The 13,623-nt window shown below is 41.6% G+C and overlaps 1 protein-coding gene across 1 annotated transcript in view; it reads left to right on the forward strand.

Annotated features, from left to right (window-relative positions):
* LOC102207980 (lysyl oxidase homolog 4-like) overlaps positions 1-13,623 on the forward strand; it is a 19,025-nt gene that overhangs the window by 2,906 nt on the left and 2,496 nt on the right. Inside the window, exons 5-13 of the mRNA XM_005735656.1 lie at positions 5,675-5,713; positions 5,810-6,017; positions 7,905-8,085; positions 9,481-9,635; positions 9,721-9,888; positions 10,385-10,547; positions 10,664-10,907; positions 11,760-11,875; positions 12,243-12,379. Of these exons, the coding sequence (XP_005735713.1) occupies positions 5,675-5,713; positions 5,810-6,017; positions 7,905-8,085; positions 9,481-9,635; positions 9,721-9,888; positions 10,385-10,547; positions 10,664-10,907; positions 11,760-11,875; positions 12,243-12,379 (1,411 nt within the window). The remainder of the gene's footprint in view (positions 1-5,674; positions 5,714-5,809; positions 6,018-7,904; positions 8,086-9,480; positions 9,636-9,720; positions 9,889-10,384; positions 10,548-10,663; positions 10,908-11,759; positions 11,876-12,242; positions 12,380-13,623) is intronic.

Below are 13,623 nucleotides of genomic sequence, written 5' to 3' on the forward strand. Positions count from 1 at the left end.
GGCCAGGCAGAGTACCAGAGGTGGAAAGAGACATGTGTGTGTGTGTGTGTGTGTGTGTGTGTGTGTGTGTGTGTGTGTGTGTGTGTGTGTGTGTGTCTGAGTGAAAGGGATGGAAAAGTATAATGGACTAACATCCCTCCACAGATTAGGCAGCCCCATGCCTGGATTGCTGTTCCAACCCCCCTGTAGTAGAGGTTAACCACAACCGCTGTCATTAGTATAACCACACTTGGCATGACAGGTCCATAGTGGTATTAGCCAAGCCTGGCTGTCCACCAGGGCTGTCTTCCCCACTGGCTGAGTTGGTCTCAGCACAGACTTTTAAAATAGTCCTAGAAAGTATGTTATTAATGTCAGATCCAGACAACAAGATTACCGTCATCCTCATCTTGTGTGTCTCTCTACTTAAAACCTTCCCTTACATGGTTTCTAATCTCATACAATTAAGAATCATCCAGTGAAAACTGTGTGCAGCAGCATCTGCGAATGCCAGGTGACATGTTTACAAGAACTAAGAGCTCACACTTACTGAATTCATTAGTAATTATGACTTTTTTCAGCCATACACTTACTTAACAGCTTCTGTAACTATGAGAGCAGAGGTTTTAGAGGTTTTGGAGGCTCTCCCAGGTGGTTAATATACTTTGACCCCCTCCTCCTTTTTTATTTGGTTCATTCTAGTCAGGGCAAACATGCAGGCCAATTTAGAATTACCAGTTAACCTAACATGCATATTATTTCAATGTGGGAGGAAAACAGCACACCTGGTGAGGATCCCAGGCTCAGGGAACACATGTCACCTCTCCACAATTGCGCATTTAAATAAACATACAGAGAAACACAACTAAAACATGTCTCGGGTTTTTGGAACGCCGGAATAATGATCCAGTACGTATACAATAATGACTAAGAAAAGTGAAAGATCTCACTTTTTTTTCAAACTGCGTGTTTTTATAACTATTTAATTGTTCCCTAAACATAAACCCTTTGCTCTACAAATAATACCAGGCTGAATTGTTGATTTTATACCCATAAATCCAAGTGTCTCGTCTAACTTTGGCTGTAAATACCCACTAAAACACCTACAGCAGCCTTCAAAGCCTTTACACACACTTGCGCATGCTTAAACATTCTGCCCTCCGCGCACACAGACCTTGCATAAACTTTGTCCGAAATCCACGTGCTCACACAAATAAACATGCAAACAGAGTACACACACGCGCGCACATACACTTGCGCACATGCAAACACAACTCTCCATATGTCCCTCTGGCTGCCCACAGAGGTCTTTTTACGTCTTGGCTAACAGGACAACTGTACTGACCGCTGGCCTGTTCTACACCATCTGTCTCTTCTCTCCATTTCACCAATAATTACTCCATGTGTCTTGCTCCTCTCTGCTCAGCAGCAGGACACAGGCTTATTCACCTCATCTGCCCCATTCACTGCAGCTCCAGCAGCCTAACACTGGCGCTCTGTCTTCTTTCTGACTTATCTCCAGTGCTTCAGAAGTTTGTCTTCACTTTTACGTAATTAGATACATTTGGTCACATTTGGAACCCAAACGTGACCAAATGTCAAAAAGCATAAACAAGTCTGGTTGTCCAACTTTTGGAATCTAATGTTGAATCTAATCTGGACAAGACTGAAAAAAAAAACACATCTCAAAGTTGTCTGGAGAAGAATCTTGTGTCTGTGCCAAGAGCCTGAGCAGCAGCTTGTGTAAAGATTGTTTGTTTTTGTCAACCTCCACCCCGCTACGTGGGAGATGAATAGAGCAGACATTTTTGTCCAACAGTAAACAGTTGGAGGTGGCATCAGGTTGAGCATTAGCGTCTGTTTTAACAGATATTTTGTAGATGAATGTTTTTTAAGTGAGGTAGAAGTAGATGTGTTATGTCTCTCCTTAATGGCAGGAGCCTATTTTAGCCATGTTAGCAGAGAAGATCTATGGGGATGGCAGCGCTGCTCGGTACCTTTGGTCCAGACTAAAATATTGTTTTAGTGACTATAAATTGATTCCTGTCACTTTTTGTAAAGACCCAAAGGGTTTTGGGGTTTACGTGGCTTTAATTTTAAGTCATTATTTTATGTTTTAGTGATATGTGTTGACCGCCACTGAGTGGATTATCATGAAATTTGCATTGAACAAATACAAATATATTATAAATATAATTCCTTGAGTTTCTGTGCGCACCACCAAGCTTTTCTTATTGTTTATCCAGACATGACAGCAGTCACATCGCCTCTTTCTGGTGCTACACACTACACTGGCAGTTTTCCACGACTAGTCTTTTTTGGGGATTGGTGTCCACTTGAGCAGCTGTAATTATGGTCTGCGCGATCCTCTAATCTAGAATATTCTCTCAGCAGAACCTGCTGCACACCCTTTGCTGTGTCAGCACATCCCCCTCTTACCATGCGGTTGTTTTTTTGGTGTGACTGCCTTTGTCTCTGCCTGTTAAGTTGCTCAGCACATTTTTACAGATGTTTAAAGACTCCCCCACTTTGCTGTGCTTACAAAAGGCAAGTGTTAAATCCATTTTCCAGCTCCCTTCTTTTCTAACATCCACACTCTCTTTGAGGCTGACACTAACTTCTTCAGTTCTTCTAATTTACTTTCACCCCCTGCTCCTTTTTCTCCCATCCTCAGCTTCAGTTTATTAAAAGACCATGTTTAATGCCTTGGAGGCAATTATGCTAAACCCCGCTTTTCATGGAAAGTACATCATTATGACCCCTTTGAGTTTTTTTTTCCATGGAGGTTGACGGGACTCATTAGGGGCTGTTGTGGAGTCAGTGTGGCAACCTGCTGCCTCTTCAGTGAGCCAATTGTTCCAGTCAGGCAGCTTTGCATTCATGCAGTATAATAACATGTTATCTCAGTTTTCCTGAGAGTCAGCTCCTCTCTCCACTGTGGCTTATGGTATTGTGTGGTCAGAGTTTCATTAAAAAAATAGCATTAAGCTGAGGATCCGGAGGAGAATATTTTCTCCTGAGTAAAACACTTCAGCAGTACTACAGCAATCAGAATTGGTATGCTGCGTTGAGGCACGTTGCTGTGGTTCACTTATCCGCCATTAAAGCCTTAACTCAGTTCCAACCTGTTTTCAATCCAACAAAGAGCATCACACATTGCATTTTTAGCTCTCAGCTGAGACCTATCGAAGAGAACATGCATTTCCTCTTCCTGTTAAGTGAAGAGATGCCCCTAAAAGTTGCCCAGCTCATGGATACTTTACTCTTACATCACTCGTTCCATGTTTCCCAGCATGCAGTCGTAACTGCAGTTTTACAGAATATTAAAGATCTTTGCTTTTACAGAGGCTGGGAAAGTCTATATGTACGTGCATATTTCCATGTCTGCTGTGTGTGAACCAACATGCTACTGCTCACCACAAAGCAGACACTGCCAAGCAGAGTAGGCAATTATATGGGAAGTACTCTCACCCCCGCCTCCTCCAGACCATGAACCAACACCCCCATGCAGTCTGTCTCTCCCATTTTGATTTACCACGGAGTTGTGACACATTTTATACGGTGCAAACACAGACAGATAGGCTTACACAAGCACACAGGGAGATAAAGCCAAGGAAATAAAATAGAAGCCTCTATAAAGTCACAAAATACATTTTCATACCGTATATAATAATATTTCCTCACAGTGATGGGCAGCAGGTGGTTACAAGCGTGGTCATTTTTTGAAAGCATTCAGCAGCCACTGTTTATGGGGGGGGGACCTCTTGGTTGTGTGACTAAGTGCATGTAAAATGTTCAGGCTTGTCACAGAAGTGGTCACTACTTCTGTCATTAAAATCTGGGGCAACGAGTTTGTTTTCTAAGATGTGGTTATTTAATTGTTATTGTTTACTAGACCATTTAATTCTAGTTAACCCAACCAAGTAGTTTAGGGGCCTAAACTTAACCAAATAGTGCCTGCAAACAAATAAACGGTAAACACAGTGTTAGATCTCAGGTCCCCTGATTAAATGTCTTGTGTCTGAGTCAAACCACAGTCCTATCCTCCATCTCCAGATATAGATTTTATTGGTCTTTATACTTCCTCGCAGGTGCTGCTGCTGTGGGAAATGTGAAAGCACTCATATATTTTATTTCTGTAGACACTTGACAATCAACCTATTCTGCTGTTTCAGTCTGAGGATGTGTTGGTTTTTGCCATTTTTACCTCCCACTATGCTTTCACTGCTTTTATTGTACCCGTTTTCAGCTTCAGTCTGCAGCTATTTGAACAAAAACGACCCCTGATAAAGCTATATACCTGCTGAGCGCAGAAAGGAAACAGACACAATTAGCAGCCAACCAAGTGAATACTGTACATTCTTCAGTTCGACAGAAACAGAGCTCTAAGTCGAAAACAGTTTTCTTAACTGCTGAATAACGCCAAAAATGCTACATCAATTTTTTGTTTCCATTGCAGCTAAAACAGCTTAGGATTTGTGTCTCATTTCTGTTGTTTGTAGGGATTTATTACCAGAGAAGGCCAGCATTAGGGACCAAACTTGCAGACTAAATTACATTTCATAACCACTGGACTGCAGCGGAAATCAGAAAAAAATATGCAACAGTTTATGCTTATCTGAGCATGGAAAATGTCTTTTATTGTAAAAGAGCTTAAATATACACCATTTTCCCTCCACAGACTGCCTTTTGTTAGACTGTAAATGACTTGTGGTGCAAATGTTCCACACAGTAGTTTTCTGGCTCAGGATTTCTATTAGTTTTCATTATAAGTGCTTCCAGCATCAAAGACATTTCTCTTCTAATATTGGGACTGTGCATGAAAGCACTCGGAAAAGCAGGATACCGAGGTTCTCCCGGAGAGGAAACATCTCCCTTTTCCAGTATGCCAAATATTTAATTGCATCACAAATCTGGTTTTAGTGTAAACTCCTCCTGGTTATACTTGGTTTTGAGTCATTTAATTCAGGCACATTCATGAAGGGCGTCAGTCGCGCTGCACCTGTCTGTGGTCACACTGTCTAATACAAGTGGTCAGCGCTAATGTGTCTGTTTCCAGATTTAAGGGAGCCCATTTTGTGCATAGACAATATTTCCTCTTTGGATTCTAGTTTAAGGTAATACCCATAAAACTAGACAGAGTTTGGAAAGCCTGTTGAAGTTGGCAGACCTCAATAAGGATTCCCGCTGGGATTAATATATAGTGGACTATTCATATGTTTAGTTTCTTTTCCACGTGGACTCCTCAAACCAGACGTCCACACTAGACATATAGGCAAACACTGAAACTGAAATACCCATGAACGTAGGAATAGAAGCTCTAAAAAAGACACAAGAAGGAGGGGATGATTTTAGAGGAAAAATGAAAGAAAAAGGAAACTTTGTTATCCGTTATTCTAAATCTCCTCCTCTCTGTCTTTCTGACATATGTTTAACTAGGGAACAAATGCCCTGTCAAGGATGTTGTGTCTCCTTCATATTTATAGTTTCAGCTGGTTTACTTAACCTTTGATGAACAGAATGGAAGAAGCAGGGATTTCAGGGAAGAAACAAGAAGGTGACTGAAAAGGAGACTGTACAGGAGAAGCACAAGGGTAGACTGTGGGAGTATGTAGGACAGCAGATTGTTTAGTCTACTCGATGTAAAGATGCACATGACTGAACATTCATGACTATAATGTTCTCTGTGTTTTAGGAAACTGTGGGACTCCAAGCTGGCTGATCCTTCCTCCAGGTAAAATCAGCATCTGCTTTTTAAAGGATACAACTCGAGCACAAAATCATAGTTATAATGTGTCGTCTCATTCCATTTCTTCTTTGAATCACTCAGGCTGAGGACACAGATCAGTAAGAAGGGTTACTGGGTGGAGAAGGTGCAGTGTCAGGGTGTGGAAACATCTTTGTCACAGTGTCAGGCCCTGCTGTCCCTGGCCAGGAGCGATGTCCCATGCAGAGGGGGCATGCACGCCGTGGTCCGTTGTGTACCCGGATCCCAGTTCGCGCGTAACGGCAGAGCACCTGCACCGCCTGCAGTGCCGGTTAGTGTCGGGGTGGAATATGACAAATACAGACCGGAAGTGTTCAAATTAAAACCTTAAGCTGTGTCTACAGTGGAACCACTTTTCAGTGACTTGGTGACCAGAGACCACAGAAGGCGAATTACTGTAAAAAACTACGAGTGATCTACTTTTCTCAATGTCACAAGATGCTGCAGTCTGATATATGAAAAACACCCAGGCCAGATTTACCTAGGCACCCAGCACTTCAAACATTAGCTTCAAAGTAACACGTCCCAAGTGAATCACTTCCAGTGTGGACGCAGCTTAAGTCTTTTGGGAAAAATGCTCAGTGGTTTTCTTTTTAAGTGGTAAATGAAAAGATTTTTATCACATTACATACAGTATGGTCTCCATGTAGTGGTAACAAGGAAGTTCTATATCAGTGGTTCTTAACCTGGGTTCGATCAAACCCTAGGGGTTCGGTGAGTCGGTCTCAGGGGTTCAGCAGAGCCTCCACCGTGACATGCACGGCTCATTTTGTGCACCAATAAAAAACATATCTATGTCTTGAATTTGAAAAAAATCATATTTTATTTTTCACTAAAGAGGGGTTCAGTGAATACGCATATGAAACTGGTGGGGTTAGGTACCTCCAACAAGGTTAAGAACCACTGTTCTATATAAAGGGCCTATAGTATACTCTATGGTATACTCTATGGTATACTCTGTGTGTATGAATCAGCTTTTGGCCTCAGAGGCCCCCCCACTGCTCCGTCTTCCTTGGTGGCAAGAGACACTTTTGTATACAATTACTGGGTTACTATGACTAATATTGTCCTGCTTAATTTTCCCTGCCAGTTGACCATGTACATTAGCATATTGTAGGTATTTTTTTTATCTGTACAAAATCACAGGGGTCACAGTCTGATACTTTGAGCACATACCTTTACGCAAAAGTCTTCTTATAGGTGTGAAAAGTATTTGCCCTCTTCCTGACTTCTCAGTTATTTTTTTTGTTGTTTTTTTATATATTTGTCACACTTAACACTAAACAAATTTTAATATTAGACAAACATGAGTGAATACAAATGCAGTATTTCAACGATGAAGGGGGAAAACTATCCAAACCCAGCTCACCCTATATGAATAATGTTGTTGCGAGTTCTTTTGTGACCTCCTAAATAAGTCATTGATGCAAAGACTCATTTCTTTGAGGCCGGCCAGTCCTGGGAAGGTTTCTGTTTCACGTTTTCTCCATTTGTGGATAATGACTCTCTCTATGGTTGACTGGAGTCCCAAAGCCTTAGAAATGACTTTGTGACCCTTGCAGACTAAGAGACTGACTGAATATGTTTCTCTGCTGTTTTTAAGTTTCTTTAGCTCTTGGCACGATGCGTTGTTAGACAGGTTATATTTAAGACAATTCATGATTCAACTCGGCTTTAAAAAAATATGGTTAATCACAGTTAGTTTATGATTTAATAAGAGGGAGCAGTCACTTTTTCATAGAGGTCTAGGCAGGTTTAAAGAGCTTTTTTTCCCTTAATAAATGAAAGCACCGTTTTAAAAAAGCATTTTGTTTTTACTCGAGTTAACTTTGTCTAAAATAACGTGTTCATGATTTGAACATTTATTTGACCAGTTTTTTAAAATCTAAGAAACCAGGAAGGGAGCAAAGATTTTGTTCAAAGCACTGTATGCCTTTGAGTCCAAAAAACATATTTTGCTTTTTTTTAAAAGTTTTTTTAGTTTGTAGTTTACTCCTGTTTCCTGTTTTTATGCTAACTTTCCCTTTGCTTTTCAGCAAGAAACTGAGTTTAATGAGAAATGAGAAAATGTAGCATCCAAATGTGAACATGCTTTAAGTGTAAAATTTCCAAATTGATTCAGAAACACCTCACTAAAACTTGCACTTTTTTCTTCCAGCCTGTTGTGCGTCTGAAGGCCGGACCCCGTCTCGGGGAGGGCCGCGTCGAGGTGCTGAAAGAAGGCAAGTGGGGCACCATATGTGACCATCTGTGGGACTTACCTGCAGCCAGCGTGGTCTGCAGAGAGCTGGGTTTTGGGACTGCCAAAGAGGCACTGACCCAGGCTCAGCTGGGACAGGGTAAGATACATAGCCACACACATAGTTTGCATACAGTCAAGCAGTACTTTGATGTCTTTCTGGTGCAGTGAACTTTATTCACCATGACTTGGAAGGTCACTGTGGGAGATGTTTGTGTGTTTGAACAAAACCAAAAGCAGGTTTTAATTGTCTTTATTAGTAAAAAGATAACCTCATTTATGAAATCACAGAGAGGATTTAAAAAAGGCCACGAGCTGCTGATATGATAACCATAAAAGATGTGGTGCAGACTTTGAATCAGTGCATCCTAAGTATGATTAGTTTATTTCAGCGATTCCTTTAGACTAAACACTTTTCTATCTAAATGTCTGTTGCTGCACTCCAAGAATCGTGGACCTGAGCAGACAAATAAACCCAGAGAAAATATTTACTGCCTCACTTCCACTTCTATCAGAGAAGCTGATTGTTGAAGAACTTTACCCATGACCACTTAGACAAGTGTAAACAATGCTATGAAGTTCCACTGATGAAAAAAACTGCATGTGTTGTTGTCAAAATAAACATATATGTATGTGAAAAGTTAGCGCTGCTTTGAAACTGGGATGTCAGGCAATCAGTGCCTGACCAAACACTCAGTTGTAATTATAATAGTAATGCTTTTGTTGTGGGCGTAAAAATATAGCCACCAAAGTGTCTGGCAGTAATGCTTTTTTCAGCCAGGGAACAAAATAGGCCCTTTCTCACACTTTGTTATTGACACTTTTTCTTGCCATACCTCTGCAGTAACTCTGTAATCACATTTATTTCCTCCCATTATCTTTCTGCCCAAATAAGCACATAGCATGTCCTATAATGGTGGGAGCATTTCCTTCTCTCTACTTTACTTAATTAAGTAATTCATGGAAAGCATGTGAGTGTTACTTTAAAGGCTCTATTAAACTAGGTGCTATGGTTACATTTCAGCATGGGGCATTGTGCCTTTTAGCGTCTTATGCTAGTTTATGAGTTGTGCAAACATATAAGGCATGAGTCCATGTGAGGTCCCATGGTTCTGCAGTCAGAAGAGAACAGCAACTCAAAACTAGGTTTGATGACATCATTAGCTATTTAAGACTAAATTATAGGGCTTTAATGGGCTTTACCCTGGGCCCCATACACCTACGCAAACATAGATGTGTTCAAAGATTTTGCTCCATTTTGCTATTTTGACATCTATTTTTGAGTTATAAAGAGCAGCCCTGGTGTGCGACGTGCATGACGGAGTGTACAGTAATTTGGCTTTCAGAGCCACATCACAGGTCCCATTCATGTCTGGGCTTTTAATCCTTCTCTTTGCTCATCTGCTGCACTTGAGCCATCAGGTTTCAGGGATTTTTATGTCTGTATCGCTCTTTTAATTTGCAATCAGTCAACTGCTACTCCGTTATGCTGTAGGTACTGGTCTCATCCACATGAACAGCGTCCAGTGCACAGGCAGGGAGAAGTCAATTACCGAGTGCCACTCCAGACCAGTGCCTCTTTACACTTGCAAACACAGCCAGGATGTGGCAGTCCGCTGCAACGTCCCAAAAACTGGAATGGAAGCCACGGTGAGAAACCCACACAAACAAAGTACACACATATCAACATTTAAGCATACAACAGGAAACACTTTCTTACTCCTTTCACTTTTAGGTGCGTCTGGCAGGAGGCAGAGAACCATCGCAGGGCCGTGTGGAGGTGCTGATGGAAATCGGAGGAGTGAAACGCTGGGGCTCTGTCTGCAGTGAAAACTGGGGCCTGAATGAGGCCATGGTGGTCTGTCGTCAGCTTGGCTTGGGCTTTGCCTCAAGTGCTCATCAGGTGGAAAAAAACAGAATTCCCTTTGTTGATGTTTTCCTCTGATTCCGTCCTTTTTGTCTCTAAGCTTTTGTTATGTGTGCTCCCATTTCCCCGCTTTCTCTCCATCCTACTGTTTGTGTGCCTGTGCTGTGTTATTACTGAGGCCTGAGGTAATTACAGGCTTCTCAGACGTCCACTTCCAGCGCACTGAAAATAAAAGAGGGAAAGTAAGCCGAAGAGAGATTGGGAGAAAGTCACAGAGCAAACAAACTGAAAATAGACTTTTGCATGGAAAAGGCCACCAAGAACATTTAACAGGCAGTTTCAACATTGTGAAAAAGAGTGGAAAATGTGATAATATGTACTGATAGATCCTATAAAAAATGGTGCTTCTCTGTTTGCAGCAGAAGCTCCTATTTGCCTTCCGCTGTGCCATTTTTCACAATTCTTGTTATAATATTTCAAAGCACAAATGACTTCTGGGGATTTTTCTTTGAATATTTTTTCTTCTGTGCAGGAGACTTGGTACTGGCCTGGATCCGCAGATGCTGGTGAGGTGTTGCTCAGTGGGACACATTGCATTGGCACTGAGATGTCTATTCAGCAGTGCCGCAGAAATGCACACGTCTACTGTCCAAGAGGGGGAGATGGCAGGGCAGCAGGAGTCACATGTGTAGAAAGTAAGTCTAGAACTGGCAAACACGTGGACACAACTGCACTTTTAGTGATGTTTCCAGTGCAGTACAGTGCCAAATTGGAAGGGAAACTTAACAATAAAACTCTTTGATTCGTGCAGCTGCTCCTGACCTTGTACTGGATGCACAGCTCGTCCAAGAGACTGCTTACATCGAGGATCGGCCTCTTCACCTTCTGACTTGTGCTAACGAGGAAAACTGCCTGTCCTCCTCTGCCGCCAGAATGAACTGGCCCTACGGACACCGCCGCCTGCTACGCTTCTCCTCCCGCATTATGAACATGGGTCGTGCCGACTTCCGACCACGAGCCCCAAGAGAAAGTTGGGTATGGCACCAGTGCCACAGGTAAGAACTAAAGCAGGCATTTAGAAGCCAATGTGCCATTTAACTGAGCTTCAAGGTTTTCATTTAAAACTGTAGCTGCTTATTTTATGCCTCCAAGCAGATAGGGAGTAACTATATGCTGCAGTCTTTGGCTGGAAAAGAAAAGTACCATAACCTCCTCTATGGTGCAGCACAGGGTATTATGAGGTGATGCAAAACAAAAGCATTTTATAGTAAACACAGCTAGCAGAGGTCAAAAAATTAAATGTCAGCAGGGAAAGATAAATGGGACATTAAGATTTAGTAAGTGAAACTGGATCACTGGGTTTTGCACTATAAATAGCGAAACATGTATAAAAGTCTGTTATTTAGCACAATGAACATAATGTTTTATCCTCCAAAATACTGTTTACAATAAACATCCTTCTCACTGGTCACCCAATTGTTAGAGTCAGAGCCATGACTGCACTCAGAGCAGCCTGGCTTCTTATCTTGGCGGTTGTGGTTGTGTGTCCCAAAACGAGAGGCACAGCTCGTTGTGTCTCCCAGCCACAACCCAATCACTACCTCCCCGACCAGAGAACACATGGTTTGACTTTGAGTTTTGATAGGATTTGCTCTGGGAATGGTTCTGTAATGAGAGGACACCAAACTGATATTTGTCTGTTCTCTTTTGCTTTTTTACAACTTTTTCCTGTGTTCGTCTGACACCTTAAGAACAACATCACAGGATTTATAGCTGCTGAATTTCAAGTTGACGCTAGGATTCTTGTCCATAGATTGTGTAGTTGGAAAATAAAACAGCAGCAAGTCTTTCTTAGTTTTGTTCTCTCTCTTTTTTATGTATTTTATTGTTTATTTGCCTTCTTTCAGACACTACCACAGCATTGAGGTGTTTACCCACTATGATCTGCTCACACTCAATGGGACAAAGGTAGCTGAAGGTCACAAAGCCAGCTTCTGTCTGGAGGACACCTACTGTCCTGATGGTAAGATATTAATAGAGATTACTAATACATTCATTTGTTCTTTGTGTGGAAATGTGAAAACAAAAAAGACCAGAATCGTGACAGACAAGAAAGAATCAAGAATGCATAAAAATGCAAAGCTGAAATCCTATAATGAGTGCTCAAAGTCAGGCTGTAAGATCAGAAGCCAAGCCAAGCCTAAATAGATCTTGGTTTCTGAGAGGCCAGACAGCTTTATGCAGATCCTTTCTATTCATTTAGAGGAAACGCCAGAAAAGACTTGTTTTATAAATCATGTTATTTTAACTTCAGACCTCAAATCCACAGCGACTGACAGCAAAGAAAATTTACGCTTAAAGTCTCTCCAACTATTTTTTTGTCCCTCTAGGTCTCCATAAGCGATATTCCTGTTATAACATGGGACAACAGGGAATCTCAGTTGGCTGCTGGGACACCTACCGGCATGACATTGACTGTCAGTGGGTGGACATCACAGACATACGACCTGGTGAATACATCTTTCAGGTCAGTTTGTTTTAAGACACAAAAATATATTATCGCTTGACTAATTTGTTTACTTTGTGCTGAGCTCATGGTGAAACTGTTAGTCCAGTGAAAGTGCAGAACAAAAAGTAATCCACACTTAATCTTCAGGCTGAAATAGCATCAGTGATCTCAGTAGCTTACACAACTTCTCAGATCAGGCATGAAAGCAAAATAGAGAGCAGAGCAAACACAGACGTTTGTGTTTCAACATCTGAAGGCACACATGAGATAAAAGCACAGATAAAACACTATAATTTTAGCTAAGTGGCTCTTGGCTGTGTTTCCAGCCATTCAGGTGTACAGTATATATGTAGTTTCAAGGGTGTGTGTGTATTTAGAGAAAGTGAATTTAGTCTGGATTTATATAGAAAGTAGACCTGCTATTAGTCCACCCTCTTAGAAAGTACGGACTTATTGGCAGTAGAAAAGCTCTGTCAGCACTTTGCATTTGTACAAGTTTTAGTGCTCTATCACGTCTGTTTCTAGACATGCCGTGTGCCGCTGTGTGGCGACCTTCTCATCTGTCCTCTTGTTCTCTCTGTCATTTGTTCTATTTTTTTTCTGGACATTTTAGTGGCAGAAAAGCAACGATGTTTACAGTTTCTAATCATTTTCGGAGTGTTTACATGAAATCAAGATGCCAGAGTTAGACTTGCATGTGCCTACGTGGACTTTATGTAAACTACACGCAGGAGTGGTCCTTCTGTGTCCACATGAGCCTGCGCACATGTGACGAGCCACTTCTTGAGAGATAAACCCACATAAAGCACAGATGCAGTGCTGCCACGATGCAGCACTTTGTGGTCGAGATTGTGGCGTAACAGTAGTTGAGCTGCTCATAAATTTGTGTAAGAAGTGAGAGATTAAGGAAGGGCGTAGAGCCTTGCTTTTTCTTGTGCAGCCTCCACCGTGATTCACAGCGTGGCAGCCATTTTTAAGACCATACATTAAGCTGATGAGTCACGTCCACCTCAGCCTGATTACTCCTTATTGGGTTGTTATTTAAAAATCAGCGACACAACCTCATAGTCTTTTACATGACTGTGACAGCCTTTCATTGTTCTGTAAAACAGGCTAAGAGTCCTTTGTTTCACATTATTACAAGAGCATTTAATGGGATATCAGCTGCCACTAAGTTAACGTGGTGTTTTACAAAATATGTGCTGACATCATTGGCTGGTCCCAATGTGCTTTTAGGACCAGTTGTAATATATATATATATA

This window comes from Pundamilia nyererei, unplaced genomic scaffold (assembly GCF_000239375.1).
Source record: "Pundamilia nyererei isolate P.nyererei 1_Seehausen unplaced genomic scaffold, PunNye1.0 scaffold00065, whole genome shotgun sequence".
NCBI lineage: Eukaryota > Metazoa > Chordata > Actinopteri > Cichliformes > Cichlidae > Pundamilia > Pundamilia nyererei.